This window comes from Varroa jacobsoni, unplaced genomic scaffold (genome assembly GCF_002532875.2).
Source record: "Varroa jacobsoni isolate VJ856 unplaced genomic scaffold, vjacob_1.0 scaffold_1358, whole genome shotgun sequence".
NCBI classification, from domain to species: Eukaryota; Metazoa; Arthropoda; class Arachnida; order Mesostigmata; family Varroidae; genus Varroa; species Varroa jacobsoni.
In genome coordinates this window covers 549724-574298 of record NW_019214260.1, presented here as the reverse complement: position 1 = coordinate 574298, position 24575 = coordinate 549724, and the positions used below count along the sequence as shown (strand labels likewise).

The 24575-nt window shown below is 40.7% G+C and overlaps 2 protein-coding genes and 1 long non-coding RNA gene across 8 annotated transcripts in view; 2 read left to right on the top strand and 1 right to left on the bottom strand.

The window, feature by feature from the left end:
* LOC111269162 (uncharacterized) overlaps positions 1 to 7289 on the top strand; it is a 41437-nt gene extending 34148 nt beyond the window's left edge. For all 4 annotated transcript variants that reach the window (XM_086971989.1, XM_086971990.1, XM_086971991.1 and 1 more), the window contains one exon: positions 761 to 7289. In XM_086971989.1, coding sequence (XP_086828115.1) covers positions 761 to 776 — 16 coding nt within the window. In that variant the 3' untranslated portion in view covers positions 777 to 7289. The remainder of the gene's footprint in view (positions 1 to 760) is intronic.
* A 1679-nt stretch (positions 7290 to 8968) lies between these two features.
* LanB1 (laminin subunit beta-1) overlaps positions 8969 to 24575 on the bottom strand; it is a 37130-nt gene continuing 21523 nt past the window's right edge. For all 3 annotated transcript variants that reach the window (XM_022848565.2, XM_022848564.2, XM_022848567.2), the window contains 19 exons: positions 23922 to 24463; positions 23181 to 23340; positions 22370 to 22572; positions 21666 to 21997; positions 21171 to 21457; positions 20126 to 20559; positions 16487 to 16835; positions 15655 to 15906; positions 15023 to 15333; positions 14543 to 14768; positions 13896 to 14085; positions 13491 to 13688; positions 13098 to 13277; positions 12657 to 12887; positions 12100 to 12413; positions 11642 to 11783; positions 11243 to 11448; positions 10692 to 10854; positions 8969 to 10390 (listed from right to left, as the gene is read on the bottom strand). In XM_022848565.2, coding sequence (XP_022704300.1) covers positions 10286 to 10390; positions 10692 to 10854; positions 11243 to 11448; positions 11642 to 11783; positions 12100 to 12413; positions 12657 to 12887; positions 13098 to 13277; positions 13491 to 13688; positions 13896 to 14085; positions 14543 to 14768; positions 15023 to 15333; positions 15655 to 15906; positions 16487 to 16835; positions 20126 to 20559; positions 21171 to 21457; positions 21666 to 21997; positions 22370 to 22572; positions 23181 to 23340; positions 23922 to 24463 — 4825 coding nt within the window. In that variant the 3' untranslated portion in view covers positions 8969 to 10285. The remainder of the gene's footprint in view (positions 10391 to 10691; positions 10855 to 11242; positions 11449 to 11641; positions 11784 to 12099; positions 12414 to 12656; positions 12888 to 13097; positions 13278 to 13490; positions 13689 to 13895; positions 14086 to 14542; positions 14769 to 15022; positions 15334 to 15654; positions 15907 to 16486; positions 16836 to 20125; positions 20560 to 21170; positions 21458 to 21665; positions 21998 to 22369; positions 22573 to 23180; positions 23341 to 23921; positions 24464 to 24575) is intronic.
* Positions 10329 to 24575, top strand: part of LOC111269160 (uncharacterized) — a 35421-nt gene continuing 21174 nt past the window's right edge. Inside the window, exon 1 of the long non-coding RNA XR_002685625.2 lies at positions 10329 to 10443. This is a non-coding gene — a long non-coding RNA (uncharacterized LOC111269160). The remainder of the gene's footprint in view (positions 10444 to 24575) is intronic.

The following is a 24575-nucleotide window of genomic DNA, read 5'->3' as shown; positions in this document are numbered from 1 at the left end:
ATAATTTTGAATACCGTATGAATTTAAATGTATATTATTATAGTGTTAGGCAGTTCAAATTCGATTAGTTTTACCATAGGTATTGTTAGTCACGTATTCAGGTTTTTTTCTAAAGGGCAGCTCCTTTAGAGTTGTTGATCTCGTGCATTAATTCTCACCCTGACTACCCCACGCTACCTGACTCGATTGTTTGTTTTTTCAACCCATCTAACTTCAGTATTTTACTTTAATCCGAGAACTCGTTGCAGTACCCCTATCAATTAGAGTGAGTACATTCCCCAAGGAACCCTGTTTAAGAAATAAGTGTTTCTAGTGCTATTACGACTAAGCCGTCATTCTATCATCGTTGAGTCCCTATTCTTTTGTCGTTATTTTACGATATCGAAGTGAAGCCGACCTTTAGTTCCAGTATGCCGCTTCGAAAAGCAATTAAGTAGAAATATGAAAATGCCACACATTTTTTCTCGGCCGTTTTTTTGAAAAACCGTATGCCCATATGTTTTACGATCTCTTTTCATTGCAAAGCCAAGTACATGCACGTAAACCTCAAAAATCATTATAATCATTTCCGAAGTAGTCGTAACATACAGATTCATTTTTATTTGCTTCGGAGGACAGGAAAAATCATAGAGTAAACTTATCTGATTAATTTCGAAAATACGGTTCGAGGTGAGGTGCGCACATAAACGAATCAGTGAGTGATTAGACTGCTATTTATCGATAGTAACTTACGATTATTCAAAATGTGGTCGTGTTACAGATTCCATAGGCCATAAAGGCCAGTGGTGTGATATTAGATGTGACCAGAAATTGCTAGGGAGAAAACGATACAGAGAGAAAGGATGAAGAATAGGCCAAGGCGACAGATAAAATGGCTGGATGGGAGACGACACTTTCAGCGTACATCGGAGTTCGTCATGCGTTTCACTAGAGTCTTGAAACTGTGACAAGTATGGGGGCATTGTATATTATTGTAACGACAGGCACATCCTTAACAAACGGATCGCTACCGCTCTCGATAGCCTCAGTTCGGTCCTGATGAAATCCGTTTGCATACAAACAGACACACGTGCAGGTTCGCATGCATCCGAGAAGTGATTGTAATATACAAATACACCCAGTTTCCCACCCAGGCTTTTGGGTCAGCGGCGAGCAAAAAACACTTAATTTCTCTTACCCTGACAACCAGCTGTACCGCTGTGCGCTGACGAAAATCTAAACGATGATCAACTTCTAACGACACCAGTCATTAGTAAACCGATTTAGAGAAGCTTCTTGCTGTGGTGGCAGCTGCCTAGCAAACTGTAGATCGCCGTTTGAGCATTTTGTTAATTATTATTGCTGTTAATGTATTGATCAATTAGCACGCATCCTCGGTGTATTGCTGCTGCTGGTGCTGCTGGTGCTGCTGCTGCTGCTGCTGCTGCTGCTGCTGGTGCTGCTGCTGCTGCTGCTGCTGCGGACCGCCATTAACAATAGCGACCAGCACAAATGTATATTACTTTTTTGACCTTTATTTTCGTCTACCTCTTTAAGGAAAAGGACTGATCAGTAGATGCCTGTAATCACTCGTGTACATTTGCTCATTATCAACACAGAACTAAATCAGACATAGAGCTAACGTAAAAAAGGATTGTTCGAGCAGAATTATGAGCACAGTTCATGCTGCTGTAGTTATTTCTGTTACTGTTTCTAAAGTTAAAGGTGCCGAAGCCAAACATCTGCGTCAGACATGTGAGAGCGATGATATCACTTACATTTTTGTAGGCAGTATCTGTTGCATGTGCTGATCTGTGTCAACGTACGAATTATTCGTACGACGTGGAACATATTATTTCTACGCTCTGACCTATGATATATATATATATATATATATATATATATATAGACGTAAACAGTTGTGCAGCGATGCAAGTGATCTGCAGTCATTCAGGACGGTCGAGCAACTGAGGATTGTTATAATAAGCGAAGGCAGAAAGGGGCAAATATCGAGGGTGTGGATCGAGGGCAAGTGTAAGATGTGAGAAATCGTTTTCCAGAATACGCGCAATGGACGTCAGTTATTATTACTATTAAACACCAAGCAATAGTAAATCGCAGCGCACTGACAGAACAACCCGTTGTGAAGAAAGAAACAACAATCGCACCCAATAATGATAATACTACAAGCTGTATCCATGTTTGAAAACGTAAAGACTGACACCCGCATTCAGCCATCCTCTAATATCAGTTTATACGAAAAGCTCCAAGCTCATCTTTATTGCATTCTGATATGCTGCAGCTCAACTGGTTTCCACGAGGTCCGGTGGCACCAGAAAAGGCGGCCACTAAACTTGTTTTCCCCTTATTTCGATAACTGACAAAAACAAAGCATTATGCTGCCTGCATTAAATTCTAGACTAGCTACAGTTGCAAACGAACCTATTGATTGATTGATTGATTGATATCGTATCGAACGGTCGGTAGAGCGTTATCAACAAACCGATTAACTGCCGAAAAATGACGGTAACAACTACAATTAATAAAGGCTGTACTGGCTAAAATATGGATAGCGTTAACGTTTACGGCTCTAAATATTAAAAAAAGCTTACGTTTGTCATTTGTTCGACTCTTGATAGGAAAAGACACGTCGTCCTATCCTCGATAGCCATACTCCCTGATAATACCGCCTCTGAAAACAACAGTGTCGGATTTACCACCCAGTTGTTCTAGTGATGCACCAGCTACACGACGACAACGATTGTAACAATAACATGTGTCACCATTACTACAGCTACTATTCCAACGACACTAGGTAAAACTAGAACCCCGGATCATTCAACGATCCAGATACTGTTCTTGTCGTTCTTCTTTTGTGGGCGGGGGCGGGGGCGGGGCGGGGGTCTTGGTATGGCGGCAACGTCCGCAGCTCATCCCTAACGGCTGATCTGCCAGCAACACTCACGTAATTGGACAATTACTAAATCACATAAACGCGCCAGCGAATCGGACACGAAACGCCAAACGAGCTTGAACGGGATAGGAAGAGGCTGGAATGGACAAAAGAAATAAACATAAAAATGCAGCCGGTCCTCTAACTGAATGACACTTTCATTCAACCAGAATCTACAGTATCCTGTGTTTGCCCTTTGTTCCCTGTCAGTTGCCTCCGCCAGATGCATAACGGACAGGGTATGTCTGGAGAGCTGGACCTACTGCGAAATACGCATTCACCACATCTGTCGTTAGTGGCCATAGGTACCTATTCTGTCTTCTTCAGTTAGAGCTTCATGAATCACCCGACGAAAGCTCTCTCGTCCTCGAGGCCTTCTCAGCACCCAACTGGACGAAGAGATGGACAGGTCTGATGAAGCCAAACATAGCGTAGAACCTCAAGTGCTATCCATGTGTCTAGAGGAAATGCCTCTTGGTGATATATGGATCGCTACTAGTCCCAGAAATAAATCGATATTCCTATGCAGATTTACAGAGAATGCTCCCGCAGAAAGCAACCCTGCCTACATCTGCCACATCCTCACCACGACGTCACGTGGCTTTTGCCGCACTCAGGATTTGTTGCATGTCCATTTTGACTTGACCTATGCCAGCCGATGCCATACAAGCTAACCGTTAACGCAATGTATCATTATTTAATAACAGCCTGTAATTAGTGCTAACTATCAGTACTGCTGTTTGCTCACTACGGCTGGTGTGCAGTAAAAATCGTTCGGCTCTATTCGGCGGCGGCAGGGGCGGCGGCAGGGGCGGCGGCATCGGTCATCAAGTACCTACGTCCTCCATCGAAGGGGCAAACACGTGTCACGATAACATAATGTTGCTACTGTAGCTATTTGTTAAGACTGCTTTTTACAGTAAGCCGGTGCAGTAGTGGGCGGACAAGATAATGCTTTTAGCGATCGATTCCAATCAGAGCCAGTATGTATCTAATATGAATGATTTAGTGGCTAGACATGTAGAAAAAAACCTTTCTAGCTAGAAGGTGCAGCACGTTCTCCGCCATATATTTAAATAGTCGTGCAACGGATTTTGAGAAGGATAAATAAAAAAAGATATACCTACCAAGTATCTCTAACGAGAGAGTGAGATGACATAACAAAGGAGAGCAATTATATAAATCTATATAGAATTATTACATATAAATATAGAATTACATAATGAGCAAGCAGAAGAAAAAGATAAATAAGAAATTGCATAATTTATATATATATAGACATGAGTCTGTGTACAACCTAATATCATTTCCTGCAACGGTTGTTCCTACAGATGAATTGACATAGTCCCCTGCTGCTGACTGTGGTAAGATACCAGCTGCGACGTCTAGATGAGCAGACTTCGGATGAGTCTGTTCTTATCTGCTAGATACACGCGTCTGATATCTGCCAGGAAATGTATTAACAGAGGGAGTAAAATGAACTACCTATGGACGAACATTAGCCACAATTAGGCAAATAGCATTTGGTCTGAACAGGGAATGTGTATTCTAGTGAGGCTGGTCCAGCTACTACGCTTTCTGTTTGTTTTCTCTGTTAACTATCGGATCGCCTTAGCCGACACGCGTCATAAATGGGAGTATTCCCTTCAGTAAAAGAGTACACCGCAACTACTGATATAACGATATAGTCGAAATTAACATTGCAATGAAATATCGTACAAAGCGATCCGACAAAGGGAAAACTTATACTTCAGTAGCAACCCAAAGAAGTTCACAAACGGTGGCAGAAGCATGCTATAACTGAAAAACGAAAGCAATGATTCAGAAGTGGTGACCTAAAAAGATATAATCAAAGGTAGTACACATCCCACAGACAAACAAACAAACAAGCAAGCATGTAGCTCAATCGTTACTTCTGGTCAATTAATGATAAGTAAGAACGATTCGTTAAATAAAGGAACATATAGAAACGCCGGTCGTTGCTGCCCAGTCTGCTTCGAGTGACGGCCGCGATTGTCGAAAATACAGTAACAATTCAAATACAAAAACATCTTCTGACAATTAGCGTTCCTATTACTACTAGCACCCCATATATTATGATAATTCATAGATTAGTTAAGAACTGTAAAAAAATACAAACAAATAGCAACAATTGAGCAACAATCTTCGTTATCAAACGAAAGGTTGTAGCAGAGACGTGATCGATGAGCACAGATTTGACGGGACTGATCAGGAGAAGCAAGGAACAAACGGTGGAAGCCTAAACATTGTATGGACAGGAGATTACAACCTGGTTGTTTTTCCTACGAACAAATGAGCTGTATTTGAATTGAGTAAACAATTGTACGATAATTGATAGATATATATATATATAGAAAAAAACATGAATTATTTGAGTAGGGCAGTTCTCAATGTTTGTCGAGAATTGTACGCATTGATCTATGAAAAAACGCTGAGCAGACAAATATGATTATGTCGCGAGCACGTCAGACTCGAGTCCAGCTCTCAAAAAATGTTACAAACAAAGATCATATTTGATCCTATAATAACAACTGTAATGACCTGCGGCAAGGAGAGATACAGAATTATGATAATATAGCAGTTTGTATTTATTATAAGGTACATGACGCTGCACCATCACGCTCGGGATGGCACATGTTGAACAAAGGACAGTCTAGTATATACATATATATATACACAATGCTCCCATAAAATGTTCGAAACAAAAAGTAGAAGTCAGGTCGCCTAGAGTTGCCTACTTTTGACCCTAAATTAAGGTCAATTCAGTTAGGTAGACGACGACCCGATATATATTCAAGGCCACATTCAATGTGTCGATAGCTTTGCCGTCGAACTTCCAAAACGTTAAGATAAATCCGAATTAAAAACCGCTTAATGATAACGTTAAACCTTTCGGGGAAAATAAATATCTTAAATAAGCTGGAAACAACCCAATATATATGTAAAATGTAACAGTTAGCCTACGATTTATTAATCTAAACACGACAACAATGAGATATTTTTGCTATATCCCGGTTCAAAGAAAGTACTCTTTTCAACAGAGACCTTCTGACAGGGAACGGAGTCGTCAACAATCTCTATTCTGACCTGCCGATTATCTTGAACCGCTGCGTATGCTCTTTTTCCTTTCAAACGCAAACAATACTAGTGCTACAACTCCTATTTCACTACGAGATTGACTTGGATACGCTTTTCATCCTGGGCGTAACAAACGTTGCATGCCCTTGGTTGGGGCTTTTTGCTACGAAACATTTCGAAACATTTGTTTGAGGACGTAGAACGATCGCAAATTTCCAGCAGGTGGCTAGTTAATGTCGATAGTCAATGGTTTAACAACAAACGCATCCATGAACAAATTATCATTGAAACTACGACGAGTAATCTACCTATGATCCAGTGTAGTTTCTCATTTGTCTCTCCTATGAGTAATAATTGGCCGAACCAATTGTTTACTCATGTTTCAAACTAAGCATCTGACAAGCGGATGACCGGCTACTGTTAACGCTTTCAGTCAATTTGTTATCGAGTGCATTCGATAAAGAAACGAGCTGTGCCAGATATCCCAGGATATCGAACTATTCTCAAGGAGACCTAGCGTAAGGACGGAAGGGCTGTAGGAAATACGGCGCCTTCTGGACGACGCGGGTCACTAACAGGATAGTGTGAATAAATGACTTGTCGGCCACCATGAACGTCCCTCAAGCATGTAAGTCGAATTTCCATGCTGGTTGGTTACTTCCTGGCTTTCTGCAAGCGACTAACGAAGAAAACAGCGTGGTGAAGGAAAAACACTATGGAAAATAACAAAGATATCTAACGCTTTCTATGTAAGAAGGAGTCTAGAATGATATGAATAGAGTGGAATCGACATGGCAGCGGGAAGGTATCGAGCGAATGTCGACAGCTTGGTTCCAGATGTTTTGCTCGAGGAGTTTGCGCACCCCCGGTAAATCACGACTGTAACGTTCTGCGGATTGCGCCAGCCGCCCTTACAATAACAAGGTCAAGCGAGAACCTCAGATAAGCACCACTAAGTTATTCAAAACATACCCGAAGAGAAGGGTGCGTAGGCTACGATTAACCTAGGACCAACAAAAACCTTTCCGCCCGCCGACAGATGCTGTATATATTGTAAGATATTTTAATTATGAAAGAGAATTACAAAGACAAAGGAAATGAATATAAAGTAGACAGCGAAGGAAAATAGTAAAAAATAGAATGACAGCAAAAATTAACGGGGTGAAAAACAAGCGAATGATAGAAGCATAATGAGGGTAACGATTGATATTATTATAACACTGAATAAAATGTTTCAACGAGCAATTTCTGATGTGCAGTTATTTTGTCTTTTTTTTTTTTTTTTTTTACTTACAGATGCTTTGTGACTATCAATTTATTAATCTATTCTATTAAAAAAAAAAAAAATTAATTTTAAGCTTAATTTTAAGATATGGTTTGACATTTTGCGTAAAGTAAACTTTCAATAGTTAAACTTGAAAACTTCGTTCTAAAGTTCTAAAAAGAATGTTCTATTCGTCAGCTATCGGTTCGTCGTAGTTGGCCCTTTGAGATTCCCGCCGATGCCGCTGAAACAAAGTAGCGGCCCTTACAAGTGCGAAGGTATCGACTCCCCGAGACAATAAAGAGAAGCGGTAATCCCGTGGCAAGATAAAAGGGTACTATTATTTTCATGCCAATTAGCTTTTGAATGAATAAAATATGTTAACTCGATCTTCTCGATGCCGCTCGTTTGATCTGGTTTAGTAGTAAGGTCTTTGTCAACCAAACTATATTGCAAGAATATAGCTTTCTATTTATAATGTAATATAATATTATATGTAAAGCACCGACATGCACGGTCGACTCTCACTGCGCCATAAAAAAATCCAACGGATTAGAAAAGGGTGGTGATGATATTATGAAAGCTTTACGTTAGCGATAAACCTATTTTTTGCTAATAGATATTGGCAAAAAAGCATATGTTATTATAACAAACGCATTTGCAGTTTCGACCAACCGTAGAAATTTACGGTACCGTACTGCCTGCGCTAGAACGAGTGCGCTGGAAGGATTGTATAAGGCATTTCTCCCGCTAGTGACCTCCGAAACGGAAAGAACCTTTCAACGGACCGGTTGAACACTAGTCTCCGGCAGTAGAACATTGTCATTGCCGCAAATTTTCAGTAGGTTGGCTAAAAGCGACAGAATGGACAATTAGGTTACCTGCCTTTTCCGCAGTTTGCAGCTCGCTGTATACAAAGGAGCTTTCAACATTGCAGGTTGTCGGCTTGAGCGAGTAGAAGCGTGACAGCTTCCCAGAAGCATAAAGGAGTCGTGCGACACCACCTACACTCCGTAATCTCTGCGTAATCAAAACTGAACAAGCGCTTCGTACGAGGTTGGCCCCTTCGAGAAATCCTTCGGACGTATGAGAATAGAACTAGTGGAAGTCTTTTGAAGATTTTGTCTAGATGAAACGGGCTCTAATAGATGAATTGGGGCTGGATCGTTATTAACCCACAGATGCCAAGTTACTTCTAGAATTGGCGCATCGAGCACTCCATGTGGAAACTGCTGGAATCTATTTGCACATTTACGAACCGATTATCTACGCGGTTGTTCCGACCCAGTTCTTGGTTTCCGCGATATATATATATATATATATAGATATATATATATATATATATATTAACGTATTTGAGGTGTTCCTGTATTTTAACATATAAGCGGACATAAAAAACAAAACTATGTTTCGATTCTGCTTGGGGATTTGGGTTGCAGAAAATGGCGAGTTTAGGCTGGCGTGTTCGCATGTAGCCGTCACTTTGGAAAGACCGGACCGAAACCAACATTTATTGTTATCATATGAAAATATGATCTGTTATTATATGGGGATAAAAATATGGTTCGTTTATTTAGTGTAAATACACAGAGCTCGATAGATTTATGTTGACGTTTTCGTTTTCGGACATACTTCTCTAACTGCATTTCAAGGAAATGAAAATATCATATTAATAGTACTCATAAAAATAGTAATACTAGAAAGGGTTTATTATAGCTATATAGATAAATACCGCTAGAAGGAATAGGTAAAGGCTAATGGCACACCCTTCGAGATAACATCATATAGGGAAATTGTTTGTGTTTCATTGATAAAACGAATTTACGCTTGATCTATATATATAGGCCTTGCCACAGATCAACATATACATTTCTAATGAGAACTGCAGTGTACAATTCAATTAAAGCCGATTCCGGCCCTCATTCAACAACTATAATATTATATTTTACATGTCGTGGGCAAAAGGTTGTGATAATTGCAATAAAAAGTGTAAAAAATCAGTCGCGCACACAATGAAGATATATAAATAAATGATGACTGAGTTGATCTAATGTAGAAAACCCGAAATGAATAAACTAGCTAATATCTTTTCGACGAATTAAAGCCATCATACCATCGCGTGTCTCTGAGATAAGTCAACCAACAGTGAATAGATAAAGAAGACTAAATTATGGAAACTTTACCTTCTCTAATACATTGGAACGCTTGAACGATAGCAATAACATACACACAATATGAGAGTTTGGCTGTGGTACAGAAATTCTGTTGGCGAGGTCTATACGTGTACCACCTTATTGGATTAGGACGACGCTGACACGTGTTTGTGTGTGTGGTACGTTCGCTTCAAAGCTGGCAGGACGTAGGGGCTAACGTGGTACTCATGACCGAGCGCGAATGTTCTTGATCTCTCCGATTCATCATTTGAATCGTGCAGGCCGTGCCAAGCTGTTTACCAAAGTATCGTATCATTTTTTCCGAGCCAATCTGGTGTATCTGTGAGCAAGGACACGACCCGACATCGATTGCGTTGAACATTGCTGTCTATCAACCACAACCCGGTCTCGTCGACGAGCGAAAGCTATGCTACAGGGAACGCTCACATGTCCTAGTTAGTATTATTATATTGTAGTTATTGTTCTGCATCGAAGCTGACAAGAAGCAATGCTAGCTGGATCGATTCCGTATCTACACGAAGATCCTCTTTGTACGAGGTAGTGAGGTTGTAGGCTGTGTTCTTCGTTACTTATTTTATTCAACTATTTTTCATTGCCGGCGTCATCATCCTATAATGCATTGGATCTTCGCGAGAGTTCTACATAGTTTATTTCGCATTTCTATAATAACATTCACATGTAGCCTTAATAATTTGTTTTATTTTAGTGCCTAATTCATAGTTGATGATTGCTGTTCCATTGATGTGCGCTTTGTTGTCCCATGACCGTTCTATAAAAATTTTCGACCAAGTATTTCGGTACGCGGTTCGAGGACCATTACTTCGTGCATTTCTGATAATATCTGGCCCGTCCATCAATGTACGATTGATGCTCGTCCATTTCTCTCATGAGAGCATCTATTAGGTCATCGTAACCTTTCACCTAAAAGGACATCGGCGAAGTCGTTAGGCGATCCCTACGTATACATATATTAGGTAAGTAACCAAGCGATTGTGCCTAAAATTGTGTCGAGAATAGAAAAGTACAAAAATAGCGATTTATTTGCTTACCACACGGTAAATATATATAGGCTAACTATAGGTTAATGGATTAAAACCGCGATAAGTGCTGGCATCGGAGAACAGGGCTGCTGTACAGGTTTCGAGTGCCAATCTGCTACTAAAATGTATGTAAATCTTGACCTATGAACAGTATCAATATTGCTTCATATATCTTGCCTCACCTTCTTCTCATTATCTATAAACGTGTCTTCAAGGTTCTGCAATTCGCTCAGTCGTGACTGTATGTCAGCGTTGAGACGCTGAGCTCGTTGACGAAGGTTGTCAGCTAAACCTTTGTTTGAATTATCAGACAGAGTTTTACGCTCGATCTCGTGGACAGCTTCCCTGTTAAACAGAGATACAGTGATTGGAAACATTCAAATGATTTTCAGGGGGTTGAAGGCTCGCACAATACATAGACGCTTTGACAATTTGTAAACGCTATCATCGGAAAATGCTTTACAGAACCGGCATACCCTTACTTTGATATCAGCTTAGTTATCTCTGTCGAAAATTGTGTTGAAGGAACATGCTACAGGCTTTTAGTTGTTTGTTTGGAAATTTGGATTGCTTACACTGGAACAGCCTTCCGCTGATGACAGTAGCGTTTCCCGAAAGCTATTTCTACGTTTCATCATGCGGCATAACAATATATTAGAACACGAAAATGTATTTCAAGACTCTTGATTTATTGACTAATGTTAGTGATCTATCTACGATGTGTGACACTCACTGATATCTATCCGAGAGTTGCTGAGATAAACCGTGTGCCTGGTCGGCCTGCTTCTGCGCTGCTTCAAACTCGCTGTTAAGGTTCCCAACCTTGTAATTTACGTCGGTCTTATTTCGCTGCAAAGACTTCAAGCGATCTGACAGCCTCGTTGCGACCCTCAATAAGTCGTTGGCCCTCGTTTTTACCCTATTTCCACGATCATCCAACTGCCAGGTAAACAAAATGAAACAAGAAATACCGTCAGTCCAAGTGTCTCGATGACTATTAAGATATTGACCAAAGCTTAAAGAACTGCTCTTTGTCAGATATGCAAGTTGAAACCTTGAAGGGTGAAGTAGTCTCAATGTAAGTGACAGCTATCGTGGCAATGCCTGAGAAATTTTTGAAAATAATGTTTACCTCTCGTATTTCGTCCTTCACGTCGCTCGTTTCCCTCTTAGTAGTATCCAGATCACCCCGGGCTTCGTTCTGAGCTTGCCGGGCGTCCTCGAGATATGAATAGACTGCTTCAGCGGAACTCAGGATTCTCTGAGCGTCGCTCCTGTTTGATTGAAGTATTAAAATTTAGGGCATTAAACAAAGCCCCTCAATAACTACTAGAATTGGAAACCTGTAATATTTTACCACACTAAAGATACTTATTTTGAATACCTATGTTTAAATCTAATGATGACTATTAGCAAGGAAACTATCTGAGCAAGGTGGTAGACTGACAGCATTTCCGCTTTGAAGGCAAGCTAAGTGAAAACTTGAATATCTGGGCAGCTTTTTTCATTGCAGTCGATAATCACAAGTTAAGCGAAATATGAAAGTATGACACATAGCGGTAGAAAAAAAAAGGTACATGCAGTACTTACTCAACCTTGTCGGCTTTGTTTTTGAGTGCGGCAGTACGTAGCTTGTCATTTTCGGTCTCCTTGAGAATCCGATCAATGTCAGAAAGACTTCGTATTGTGTCTTGGATTTGGGCTGATAGGTCCTGAATTTGTTGAGGTGTTAGCTGCACCTTACGTTCAAGGCAGTCTTTCGCCATTTGGAGAATCTCAGATGGTGTTGCTACGGCTTTTTTAAGAAGATCTTCAATTTCCTGCAGGAGATTCTTCAGTTCTGTGACAGCATTCGTGGCATCGTCGCGCGCAACCGTTACAGCCGTATACGCCTCCATCGCTTTCTGAAAAAAGAAGGAACAATTTCAACAGTTTGGTTCGCCATTGGTGCTTTCTTAGTTACCCAACTAACTATATAGTGATCTAATAGAGACAGGAATCTGCCGAGCCCTTTAGAGGGTTGAATTTGTCTATGGACATCATCTCATGAAAACACTGCTCGTTGTCCTTGCAGCTTCACGCAAGTCGGCTCATAAAAATAAGTTTGTGGTACTTTAAAAATGTTTAGAAGTTATGAAGATACGCACCGTGTGCGCCTGGTTGGCTTGGCTTCGTGCAGTTTCGATATCATCTCTCATGTGGGTCGCTCGCGCCTGTTTCTCGCGTACGATTTCTTGTACGTCGCGGGCCATTTGCAGTGCGTGCTTCGCCTTTTGTACAGCCGCCTCGGTACAGCCAAACTGATCTCCGCAGTGATCGCATCCAACTCCCCCACACTTATCCTTACAGCCTTCGACTGAGGTATCGCTGGCGCAGAGCTGCCATAAATTGATTACGCTTTCTTTTATTTCCATTATTGACGTTTGAATACCTCAAAAAAATGTTAGGACATCATGTTCTCAAGTAGCTGACTTCGCTTCTCAGATGGAATAAAGGAAATAGAAGATTTCCTTGTACACTAAACATGCAAGATGCGTTTAGCAAAGGAGAACGAAATTTAATTTCATGTAATTTATGTCTCTACTTACGTATCGGTTGATTCTAGGAATTTCATTCTCTAGATGTCCAATATCTCGATTAAGGTCTGTTAACATCTGCTCATTTCGCTGATGTATATCGTGGAATTGACCCCTACCACGGGTCAACAAGCGCGAGGCGGCATCGCGCTTGCTTGAGCTATCTTCAATGATTTTACGAACCTCATGTCCCTAGAGGCCAAAATAGAGAAAAAAAAAAAGAACACGTCGGCAAGTCGTATTGGTTTTACTCAAAGGCACGTATAAGTCAGACTTTAGGGTCAACCTCTGCACTGTTCAGTAGCTGTTCTATGGCCAAAGCCAAACAGAACATTTGAGAGGATGGTGAGTCATCTTGCCCCGCTCCAGGCTAGGAAAAGCACAATCGTAACCATACGCCAATACCTTTGTTTGGTATTCCTTTGCTTCCTGTACGTTCTTCTTGATGAGGTTAAAGGCCCCCATAACGTTTTGTTCTTGTAGAGTGGTCATATCTTCTTCAAGCTTCTTCACCTTAGCTCGTAGTGTTTCGATGTCACCATCTAACTGGGCCACCCTCTTCGATAAGGTCAAAGAATCTTCGATGAAGAATGAATACATATTCTGAAAAGTGTAACTAATCATTAATGTTCAGCACATGTGTACGTGAAGTGTTTGTGTGTAATTTCCAGAATCAAAACATGCTATATGTGTTCGCTAAGCCATAATGTGTTATGATTTTCCGAATCTAGCTGTGCGTCAGAAAATTGAATAGGTATCAGATGATCTGAACTATATATATATATATATATATATTCAAGAAAAACTAACCTCAGCCTGCGCTAACTTTCCCTCAACTTGATCAAGTAGCGCTTTAAGTTCATCTAAAAGAGTTTGCCTCTGAGAAAGATTAAGGCCAGTAATATTTGCTCGAGCAAGGATCTCGCGTGTATTCGCCAGGTAATCTTCGATCTCTTTAAATTCTCGAGTGTCTCCGGATGTTCCGGTTTGCTTAATGAGCCTGAAGATCAAATTCAATCTTATAGTGCAACAGCCTATAGTGCATCAAAAACAGTAGTTAGTATTTCATCGCCACATCGTTTCATCTATAAGGATCTATATATCTAAGATCGTTTATTTCAGAAGAATTTCTTTATCTAGAAGAACCTAATGTGTATGCATGTAGCCACCTGTATGTATCGACAAACTGGCTGGCACTCTTCCTTTCATAATTTTATTGTGAACTTTGATCATATGGTTTTTATGTTTTATAGAATGTACAAGTTGGAATTAACAGACGTATCGCTTGCACACGAAGCAAGCAGACATGTTCAATTGGAGAGAAAATCTTATAAGAACGATCTTTGAAGAAGTAAATACGAAAAGTATACTTTGTGCACTATCTAAAAATTGAAGTTAAGTTGCAATTGGTAAGAGTGAGATTATCAAATTATTTATTATTAACACTTATGACGTACTTGGCAGTGTCGATAAGGTTACGCGTGTGTGCATCGAGTTCTCCGATGATTACGTCCCAGCTTGCGAAACAGTTGTCACAGGGTTCGCATTTCGGTGAACGACCCTTAAAGCCACGAGCGCATTGATCGCAGCGCGGTCCTGTCATACCCTGTTTGCATACGCAATGTCCTGTAGCAGCATCGCAAACTGCTGTCATAGCACCTTCATATCGATCACACTCGCATTCTGAAACAAATTATTATTATGGCCTCTCTCTCTTAAAGAGAAAAAATATATATATATATATGTATACATATGTGAGAGAAGTATGCGCGTATAAAAAAACGTTTCATGCGGATCATTGTGCTAGCTTTGAATTAGGCTCTATGCGTTATTCAGAAGTTCCCCTTTATAATGTAGGAGAAAAGTACACAACATGATCATGGCTGGCTAAAGGAAATAGAAGCATGTTTATTAGTAGTCTAAAACTGTATACTAACTGTAACACTTAGAGTCAGGAACTCCGTGGTAGCCGGTTGAACACAAGTCGCACCTTCTGCCTCCTCGTTCTGCTATGCAATGACATTGTCCGTCCGATACATTGCACTCTTCGCTGCCATCGATGGTGCCATGTGTATTGCACGCGCATGGTTCGCAACCTTTGCCGGAATTGAAGTTCCAATGTGCCGGCTTGCAGCGATCACATCCGATTCCCTCAACATTGGGGAGACAATTACATTTTCCGGTTTTCTGATCACAAATAGGGGCGCCCACTTGAGTACCGCTTGGGTTACATGAACACTCGTCACATCTGCAAAGAATTTCAGCATCACATCGATGATCGCCTACGTTCCAGACTTCATTCCTGTCGTCGATAGGAGCTCATCACCATTTTTGAGTATGCTTAATGGCGCGCACGGCTTCGTCGACGAGTTATTTCGTATAATTAGCGTGTATTCCATTTTCTCAGATATTCTGGGAAACCAACGAGTACTGAAGAATGTCCAGCCAGACAAAATATGAGCATTGTCCTGATCTCGCTTCTTTATACATACAAAGAGACTATATTAGCTAGTTTTGTGGCTATCTAGTTCTGACAGGTGGATAATGTCGTCCTGTAAAATGAACAGACCTTGTGCCGTTTTTCCAATGTCCTTCCTTACATCGTTCGCAGTGAATGCCTTCACTGTTGTAAAGGCAACGTAGGCAATCGCCGGTCACCGGATCACAGTTGCCCTCTAGTGAAAGATCGATGTTCCCGTTGCATTCACATGGGCGACATCCGTCTCCGGGTCGTGTAGGGTCTCCATAGAAGTTGTTTTCACACTCATCGCATTTTTCACCCTTATAGCCCGGCTTGCATTGACAGTACATCTCGTTGGTACTGCGATCCCAATAAGAAAATAGGCCCAACAAACAAGTACCACAAGGAAAGGCATAAAAATAATGGCCATAACACTCCTAGATATTCCTAGGAACTCCTAGATATTTAGTTGGGGACTCAGTTGAAATTTATGACTCTCGGTAATAATCTATTTTATACAAATTCATCCAGTGTAAACCTGCTATCACTAGAAGAACTATACATATGTAAAGGTAAGACATTTTGCACCTTTGCCAAATGCCAAGATGTCCTAAATTCGTGTGATGGGAATAGACGTTACGATCTCTGTATCTAGCTAGTTTAATTAAAAAAATCGAAAGTCAAAATGGGTCGCCAATTGCTACTTTTGCATGTATGCACTTCGTCAAAAAGAAGTCAATTCGCTCAAGGGAATTTCAAGAGCTGATGTCTCACATTCTGCAACAGGATTTTAAGAAATTGTTAATTAGATACAATTAACAAAGCTGCTTTGGCGGAATGACAATGTATAATCATTTGCAGTGGATTTAAGTACTGCCGCACGAAAGCCATAAACGTAGATACAATATATGATGTATTGAACTAAAGCCCATAATCGTACCTGGAAAGGTGGCAGGAAACCGCATGGTTAGGTCCAAACTCTGGCGTTTCAGGACAAAGGCATGGTCGACAAGCTATTCCTCGAAGCGGATCCCCGTAGTATCCCTCGGCACAGCGTTCGCAGTGCGCGCCGCTTGTATTCTCCCGGCAGTCAATGCATTCGCCGGTTTTTGGGTTGCACGTTTCAGCCCTGTCATTGCACTCGCATTTGAGACAACTAAATGGGTCGCCCCAATAACCACGCGCACACTGGTCACAGTGATCACCAAATACGTTCTCACGACAGTTACATTTGCCGGAACGCGGGTCGCAGAATTGATTTAACGAACCTTTATGGTCACACTCGCAGGCTAGTTATAAACAAAAGAAACGGTCCGGAATCAATGCTAACATTATCGACTCTAATTAATTTTGCTTTGTTAAGCCTTATATTCAAAAGCGTACTAGGCCATGGCTGTTTCACCCAGTCGGCCGCGGTTGTGGCACGCATATCCAGCGTACAAAATAAACTCTGATTTTTTTAGTTAGTGATGCCGTAATAATTTTCGACGGAAGAAACCCTTACAATCGACATAACGATACGTATTGTAAGTGATCTACATTTTCTCAATTGTCTATATATAAAGGAGAGTGGGGCTATGTTGAAAATAACCGGTGTCACAGGAGGCAAATAATAAACCAGTATATACGTCGCAGACTTTTCTGTGGTGTGGTCTGAATAAGCTTCATTCATTTTCGAGAGAACATTAACCTAAGATGCCTGCCGTTGGCCCATATAGCCTCACTAGCTGTGGTTAGATGGGCCACGGCTATGATCGTGTAGACCACTAATGATTTCGTACAAGGAACGAAGTTCTTTGTTTTCATAGAGAAGTATTCTAGTTAATAAAAGAAACGACGATCTGTTTTTTGTAGGAACGTATGAAGTTCTGCAGGGCAGTGCGAAGCCGGGTGTTGAGTGGCCCAAGTACTGATATATCCTCGAAGAAGAGGAACAGTAAGGATGTGCGCACCGTCCCTTAAAGCTCACTTGACCGAACTAAGGCCTATATCCTGTCGTATATATATTAATTTTGTATCTATAGTAAACTGTGATCCATGATCGTGGTTATTGGCAATGTGGCTCATGTGTCGACAACGTTGTTCTGTCCAAATGATGCGTTTCAAAACGCTTACATTTCAAATGCAACCACATGTACCGCATTGTTGACACCAATGACGTCCGCTACATCTAATGCGAACCTGTAATGTTGTACTTCAAGTTGACATATATTGTACGTATATACGTGTAGAATTAGCGTCGTACGGTGCCATATATGCTCGAAATGCAATGACTTCTATGGCCCTGACTCACATTGCCTTCTACAGCAATTTCGTCATCAATCAACTGCCCGTTCCAGTCAATCACTTTCTGTCAATCACCCAACAGTCAATCAACCCACTAGTCAATTAATTAGTCTGTCTTTCTGTTGTTGCGTCTAGCCATCTGCTGTTGTTCTGCACTAGTCCTGACCTTCCTTCAGTAGTACAGGGCCCTTGATTATCCTCGTTACCCCATGTCTCGTCATTACCATCGACGAAACAATTATATATATATATATATATATTAACAACACTGCTATTGCCGTCGTCACTCTTGTTTGTTTTTGAAAATGTAGTTTTGGGATCGGCGAAACTGCCGAAGCGGTTGACAAACAAGCCGTGCTTCTTTGTGGCTCGCTTTTTTTTTCTGTGACAAGTACTCTACTGCGCTTTCGTTCTACCGCTCTGGCAGCCTGTGCACAGTTATACACATACCGTTCGCGTTCGCTCATGTAATTTTTTAATCTATACATTCCCAATCAATACTTGGATCCGCGTACTCACTGGTTGTCTCTTTGTAGGGCATGGAAAGCCCGGTAATTACCCGGAGTCAATATGAGCATGGTTATGAGGTCTGACGTTGTCGCCAAGTAATCTATGAATTTCTTAAATAGCGCGCTATATTAATTGTTTAATTTTCGGCGAGAATTTTGTAATAGTAAATGCCCTCATATCCACTGCAAACGCTACCATCACCTTATGGACACTGGCTTGATTCTTCTCTAAAGCCACGGGATTTTCACGCCCGGCCTCTTTTCGACTGGCTGTGGGGACTAAACCACGTCTCGTCTAAAGAGTCTGCAAATTGCAGGTGGACTACACCATACGCATATTCGATTGGCTGGGGCATATCTTTGCCCAGTTTCCGCATTTAGACAACTCTGCAATACGTTATATATGAAATGTCAGTTTAGTCCACCGAGCGTTGATACTTCAAAACTAACAAATGCTTTATGTTCGAAACTTACTTCTTGTGAAATAAACTCGATTGGTTTACTCGCGAGCTTTTAGAAGGGCGGAATAATTACCATCCAAATTTTGTCTGATAACGTCGTATGGCGCGAAAGATACTTCATTTTGAAGTCTGCTAAATTTCGCCTATAACAGCCAATTATATATATGAATCGTGTCAAGGTCTATTGTTGAAAAAGCGGTCCAAAAATCATTCTATCTCCTAAGAGATGCTTCTCGTAGATCATCGATTCAAATGGCGCATATTCAGTTTGATAACATTGTTTTAAAATGAAAAAAAAAAAAAAAAGATTCACTTCAAGACAATATAGATGTGTTATACAGAGTATTGCGAAAAAGGTATACACTCATTGAAAGTATGAAAATGTAGCGTAAATCTAAAGACAGTATCGCCAGTCTTCAGAAAACGCTCCGGGAAGCCGAAAACAACAGCGAGCTTCACCGGCCAGAAAACGACACTGCAAACATGTAGCGAAACATCCCAATCAGGTCGTGAGTGTGAGATCGGTAAATCAAATGTCCATTTAAAGGCGTCGTAAATGATACGTGCTATCATCAATGAAAATGATCCTAATCGACGAAGACCGCTTCGCGAATGGCTCTGGGAAGATGAACAGCGTAAGGCCCGTGAAAAACGTAAATGTATTATGTCCGGAATAATTTCTTACAACTGGCTCGCATCTGGGCTGTTAGCAGACCGAAAATCCCAAAGAAAACTGATAACAGCCCAAAAACCTAAAAGGGCGGGAAAGAGCTTAGTAATGTTGAGGCTCTAGAGACGTCACAGGTCATGTTTTATGCCCTTTTGATAATCTCTCAGGGAGTTCTAGTTCAATCTCTATGAGATCTCTAGATCTAGGTCTATGAGGCTTCCGCGATGGCGCCTAAAAGTCTTCCCAGGGTTCGGCAAGAGCTGCATAATGGCCGACTATGCTGTGGACGGTAGAAAGCTATTAATCCATAGGGTTTATAGTCTTGCGTATGATGCCTCAGAAATTAAGACCTTTGATAGTACCTATCGAAAGCCTTTCACACTTAGTTGGTGGTACGCTTTGCATATATTACAAAATCATATTTACAATGGCGGTAAGTTATTATTCTGTTGCAATTAACACGTATATACAGAATAAAACAGGTCTTTTACAATCTGAAAAAGTCATTCGGCTTGAAAGTCTTCATCTTTCGCATCTGTACTACAAATACGCAAATATACAGCTGTCAAATGACTAGTGCTCCATCCTGTAGATAGGCTAACAAACTATTGAGTATAAATATATATCTAAATAATACTTGACCAGTTACTCACGAATGCATTCCTCGTTGTCCTCGAGACCCCATGAGACGGTATCGCACATCTCGCACTGACGTCCCACAACGTTTACCTTACACGTACATTGTCCGCCTAGACTATTACAGACGTTGCTTGTGGAACCGGCAGCGTTGCATTCACATTTGAAGGCCTGGTTCCATACAGCCATGCCAGCCGGGTAGAAGATCTTTTTACACTCTTCATATAAACTGTGAGTCCCATAAAGTTCAACGTGATGAATGCAGTAATCCATAAGGTCAGACCTAGTGTTCTTCGGATAGACGTCGAGTTTTCGATAGTCGGGCATAAGAACCACCGAGTCAATAAGTAGTTGACTACCGCTGTGAGGTGAGAATCCTGAGGGTACTTCAAGACGGACCCTTACGGGACTATCTTTTTCTAAGCATACTTGCATGACAGGCGATGGGTCTCTGAAATTCAAAAACATAAAGATAAACAGAGCATTTTATTTTGATAGCTGCTTAATAACATATGTTTCGCTTACATATGATTTATTTCTACATGAAGAAAAATATAGCGCACTACTGTCCGTCGAGATTGCGTGAAGTTTTTGCATTCAGACATTTTTGTAAGTTAGTATTGGCTTCCGAGACAAACAAAGGCAATTCTTCGACTTTCATATTTATGTCGTAGAAGACCAACCCAGTGCCTAATCATTACCTTTAAGTCTATTGGTTAGCCTTATCGCTAGTATTGTGCTTACCGCCAACACGTTTATTATTAATTTAAGGTAAAAAAAAAAAGAGTAGTAGATGTCTTATCGAAATACAATGTCCCATAAGGAAATCTAGCAATACCACCTCCATACTTTATTTATTTAGTAAAAATAATGAGTTTTATTTATATTAGTCGTATTCTGTAGGTGTTTTAACTGCACGCAGTTCTCCCGTACGACAAATCTTAACGAATATCGAAACAGACACCGCTTATTATAATCTCTTAGTTTTCAAGTCAAATGTAAATGGGCAAATCATATATAATGGATTTACAGGAAGCAACAGGAAAAGAAGTGCGGACGTACTGGCTTGCCGTTTTGAGCCTAATGATATCTCTAGGTTCCTCCTGTGTGCCGGTTTTTTTACAAGGGCTACCGTGTCGAAGGGGATTTTCTCGAATCACTGTCACCTCGAGCTCTTGATCATGTGACTTGGGATCTCCACGAACGAAAATATTATATTCCCCAGTCCATGGAATCTCTGGGTACCGAAGTTCGATCATGCCGTTCGGGCCTAAATCCATAAAGCCTAGTCCGCTAAAATCTCGAAGATTACTTGGTGCGTAGTGCGCTCGAGCAATAATCTTCGTGTTCTGCGGATAATTAATCATATTTTTAGTCAAAATAAACATTTAAATAGATCATATTAATTAGTAGCCGTGTGCTGAGATCTCAGTTACGACAGAGTTAATTTGAATTACTTGAAAAATATATAAAACGTCGCATATCGTTGCCTTACACCGAGGTCTATTAATTTTGAAGCGAGCCTTGCCAACTTATAGAGGAACTGAGATAGCCTACTCTTTGTTCATCAGGCACTTCTGCCTCGTGTATTAGATGATCTGGCAGAGGCACAAAGAAACCATCTTCTATTTGGTCACACTTTCTGCCCTTGATGCCAGGTTTGCATTCGCATTGGCCGTTCTCGAGATCGCACTGATCAGGGTTAATTGAGCCTCCACGATCGCAGTCACATGGTTTACAGCCCATTTGTCCCTCCTCTAAGCCATAATGTCCTGGCGCACAAGCATCACATAGTTGACCGGTTACGTTCTCTTTGCATGAGCATTCCCCTGTTTTCTCGTTACAGCCCTGACTACCGGGGTAAATTCCACGAGGGTCGCACTCACAAGCTAGACAAACAAAACGAGACACAATTGCATAATAAACAAAGACAATTTCCGTTGAAACGACTAGTAGTGCTTATGAGTACATAGGAAGATAACAACACGAAGACTATATTGAGTAACATTGCTTGTGATGAATTTACCTTTGGCTTGACGGGCAGCTGAACCAGCGTATTTGTTCTCAACTAAGTACATCAAGTAACGCTCCCTCGTCGAGGTTTTCAGAAACCAACGATTGAAGTTTCACTAAGGCGCTGTACGAATTTGTAATAAAATCCCAAAAAACGACGAACCAACTGGTCTACCTTTTTGAGCAATTTTTATTTTAGTATATATCGTATATAGAACCTATTTATTGTGGCTGACTAACTAATTTACCTTGACAGCCCAATGGGTTGGATTGAGTGAGATTCCAAAATCCTGCTTTGCATCGGCCACAGTTTCGTTCGTGGACATTATCTCGACAACGGCATTTGCCGGCCGTAAATCCGTTCTCATCGTACTGCTCACAACGTCCTTCTTCTAGGGAGCCCGCTTTATTGCAATTGCATGGTTGACATATATCAGGGTCCGTTAATGGCCTGCGACGTCAGCGTAAAAAATTAAGCTATTAAGTCACACGTCATAATTCATTGTACGATTGAGGTTGTTCGAAGTCGGGTAATGGACAGCTCGAGGTCGTTCTCGGGTAACAGTGGTCCATTTGGTGCGAAAGTGCACTACCCTAGCCGCCATTAGCTGGTCCGTAAAACAGCGAAGCCCATGGGCAATTTAGGGTGAGACTCGTGTGCATTGCGACATAAGTAGCTATGGCTGATCTTGAAATGTTTGCCAAAGATTATAGAGGCTAATTAAGGTCAACAAAGAAATTCAGATTAAAGAGCTTTAGTTTTTGCTTTATTTGTGGTTATCGGTATAGCTGTGCATTGTTATGACCAACAGAAAAATCTTCCTGTAGATTTCCTTCTAAGAAAAAGCTCTGAAAAACAAATTATTATTCCGATACGGGAAAATAAGGCAAAAATACGTTCGAGACGAGTAGGGTTGTAATAGTATATATTTTTTTTCGAACGCCTTTAAATTCAGTATTTTCTAAACAAAATTATTATTATTATTTTTTTTTTAATTTAATTCAAATGATAAATTTAGTAAACCATTTAGAAATCTGAATGTTTCTCTAAATACTTACTTTTTAGGATTCCTATAGTAGAAATCTTCGCATAGTTCACAGTTAGGACCAGCTGTGTTGTGCAGGCAATTTAGACAACGGCCACCAGACCTTTTGCCATTTGCGATAAATAAATTTTCGTCGAATTCGCAACTATCCGAGTGCTGATTACATTCACATTCTTAAAATAAAGCAGTATAAATGTCTACATTGATAAAAAGATTCTATTTAATCTAACTAGGACGAGATGGCCCTGACTTAAGATATCTCAGGCAATGTGTTGCAGTGTTTTACATCCGTCCTATTTGTTGTTATGATATATACTTTCTAGATCATCTTATCGGGCCTAGTAAAGGAACCTCACGGAAATTCGCACCTTACGCACTTAAAACGTTGATTTTCTAATTTCGAAACGAAAGAAGCTTAAATCCTTCTTTTTTTTTTCAATCTCATATGCACATACGTCCATATAATTATCTTAAACACTATATGGCGATATGTGTTGAAAGAAAAAGCGCAGGTAAGTTCAGAGCCCTAGTTCAGGAAACTGATGAAAGTTACCAAACTCAATCCGAAGGTGCGGCGTATTTCATCCTAATCCACTAAATGGTTCCTATCACTTGTTGGTCATATTGAAAAATAGTGAATTTACGCGATTTCAGTGGCTTTTTTCGTTTTACGGAAACGTTTAGGCACTATGAAAGATGTAAGCAGATGCGAATCTAAGATTACTATATAAAATTTAACAATGTGATCACTCACTTTTACATTCGGGAAAATCCCGAGAGGCAGCTTCCCATTTCAGGTCATTGTACAGCGGTTTGCATCGGTTGCAGTTTTCACCCTCTGTATTGTGCATACAGGCACACTTACCGTAAATCATTTTCGGTACATGTGGTTCGTCACCAAACGGTATGCAGGACTCAGCGTGGCCATAACATGAGCATGAGCCTCGAACGATTAGGCTTCTTACAGCATAATAATACTTCTGCTTATAAGCCTCATTGTCACCGATATTCATGTCGCCCAGCGTGTGCAGCTGTTGAAACTTAAAGCGTAAATTTGTCACACTCACTAATTTTTCTATTTCTTTAAAGTTCTCTTTTTTCGTAGCTTCGTCTCGAGGGTTCAGATTCGAGTATAACACGCTGCCGCCATGTTTAGGTAGTAGTTGTGAATATTTCTCTTCGCAGACGACGTCAAGTAGCTTTTTCTTAGGCGCAAGAGGGATATGCGGGTAGGTTTCTGCACAGTTATGGGCGAAATATGCAATTGGCCTGAACGTCTTGCCCATGTCGTTTGACCTGCAAGAACGGCAAACGTATTTTCGTACCCTGCACCTAGTATTACAGCAGTCATTCAAAGAGACCTGCGCCCACACCCAGTTCTATTGCGCCGTGTACGATTGTCTTTATC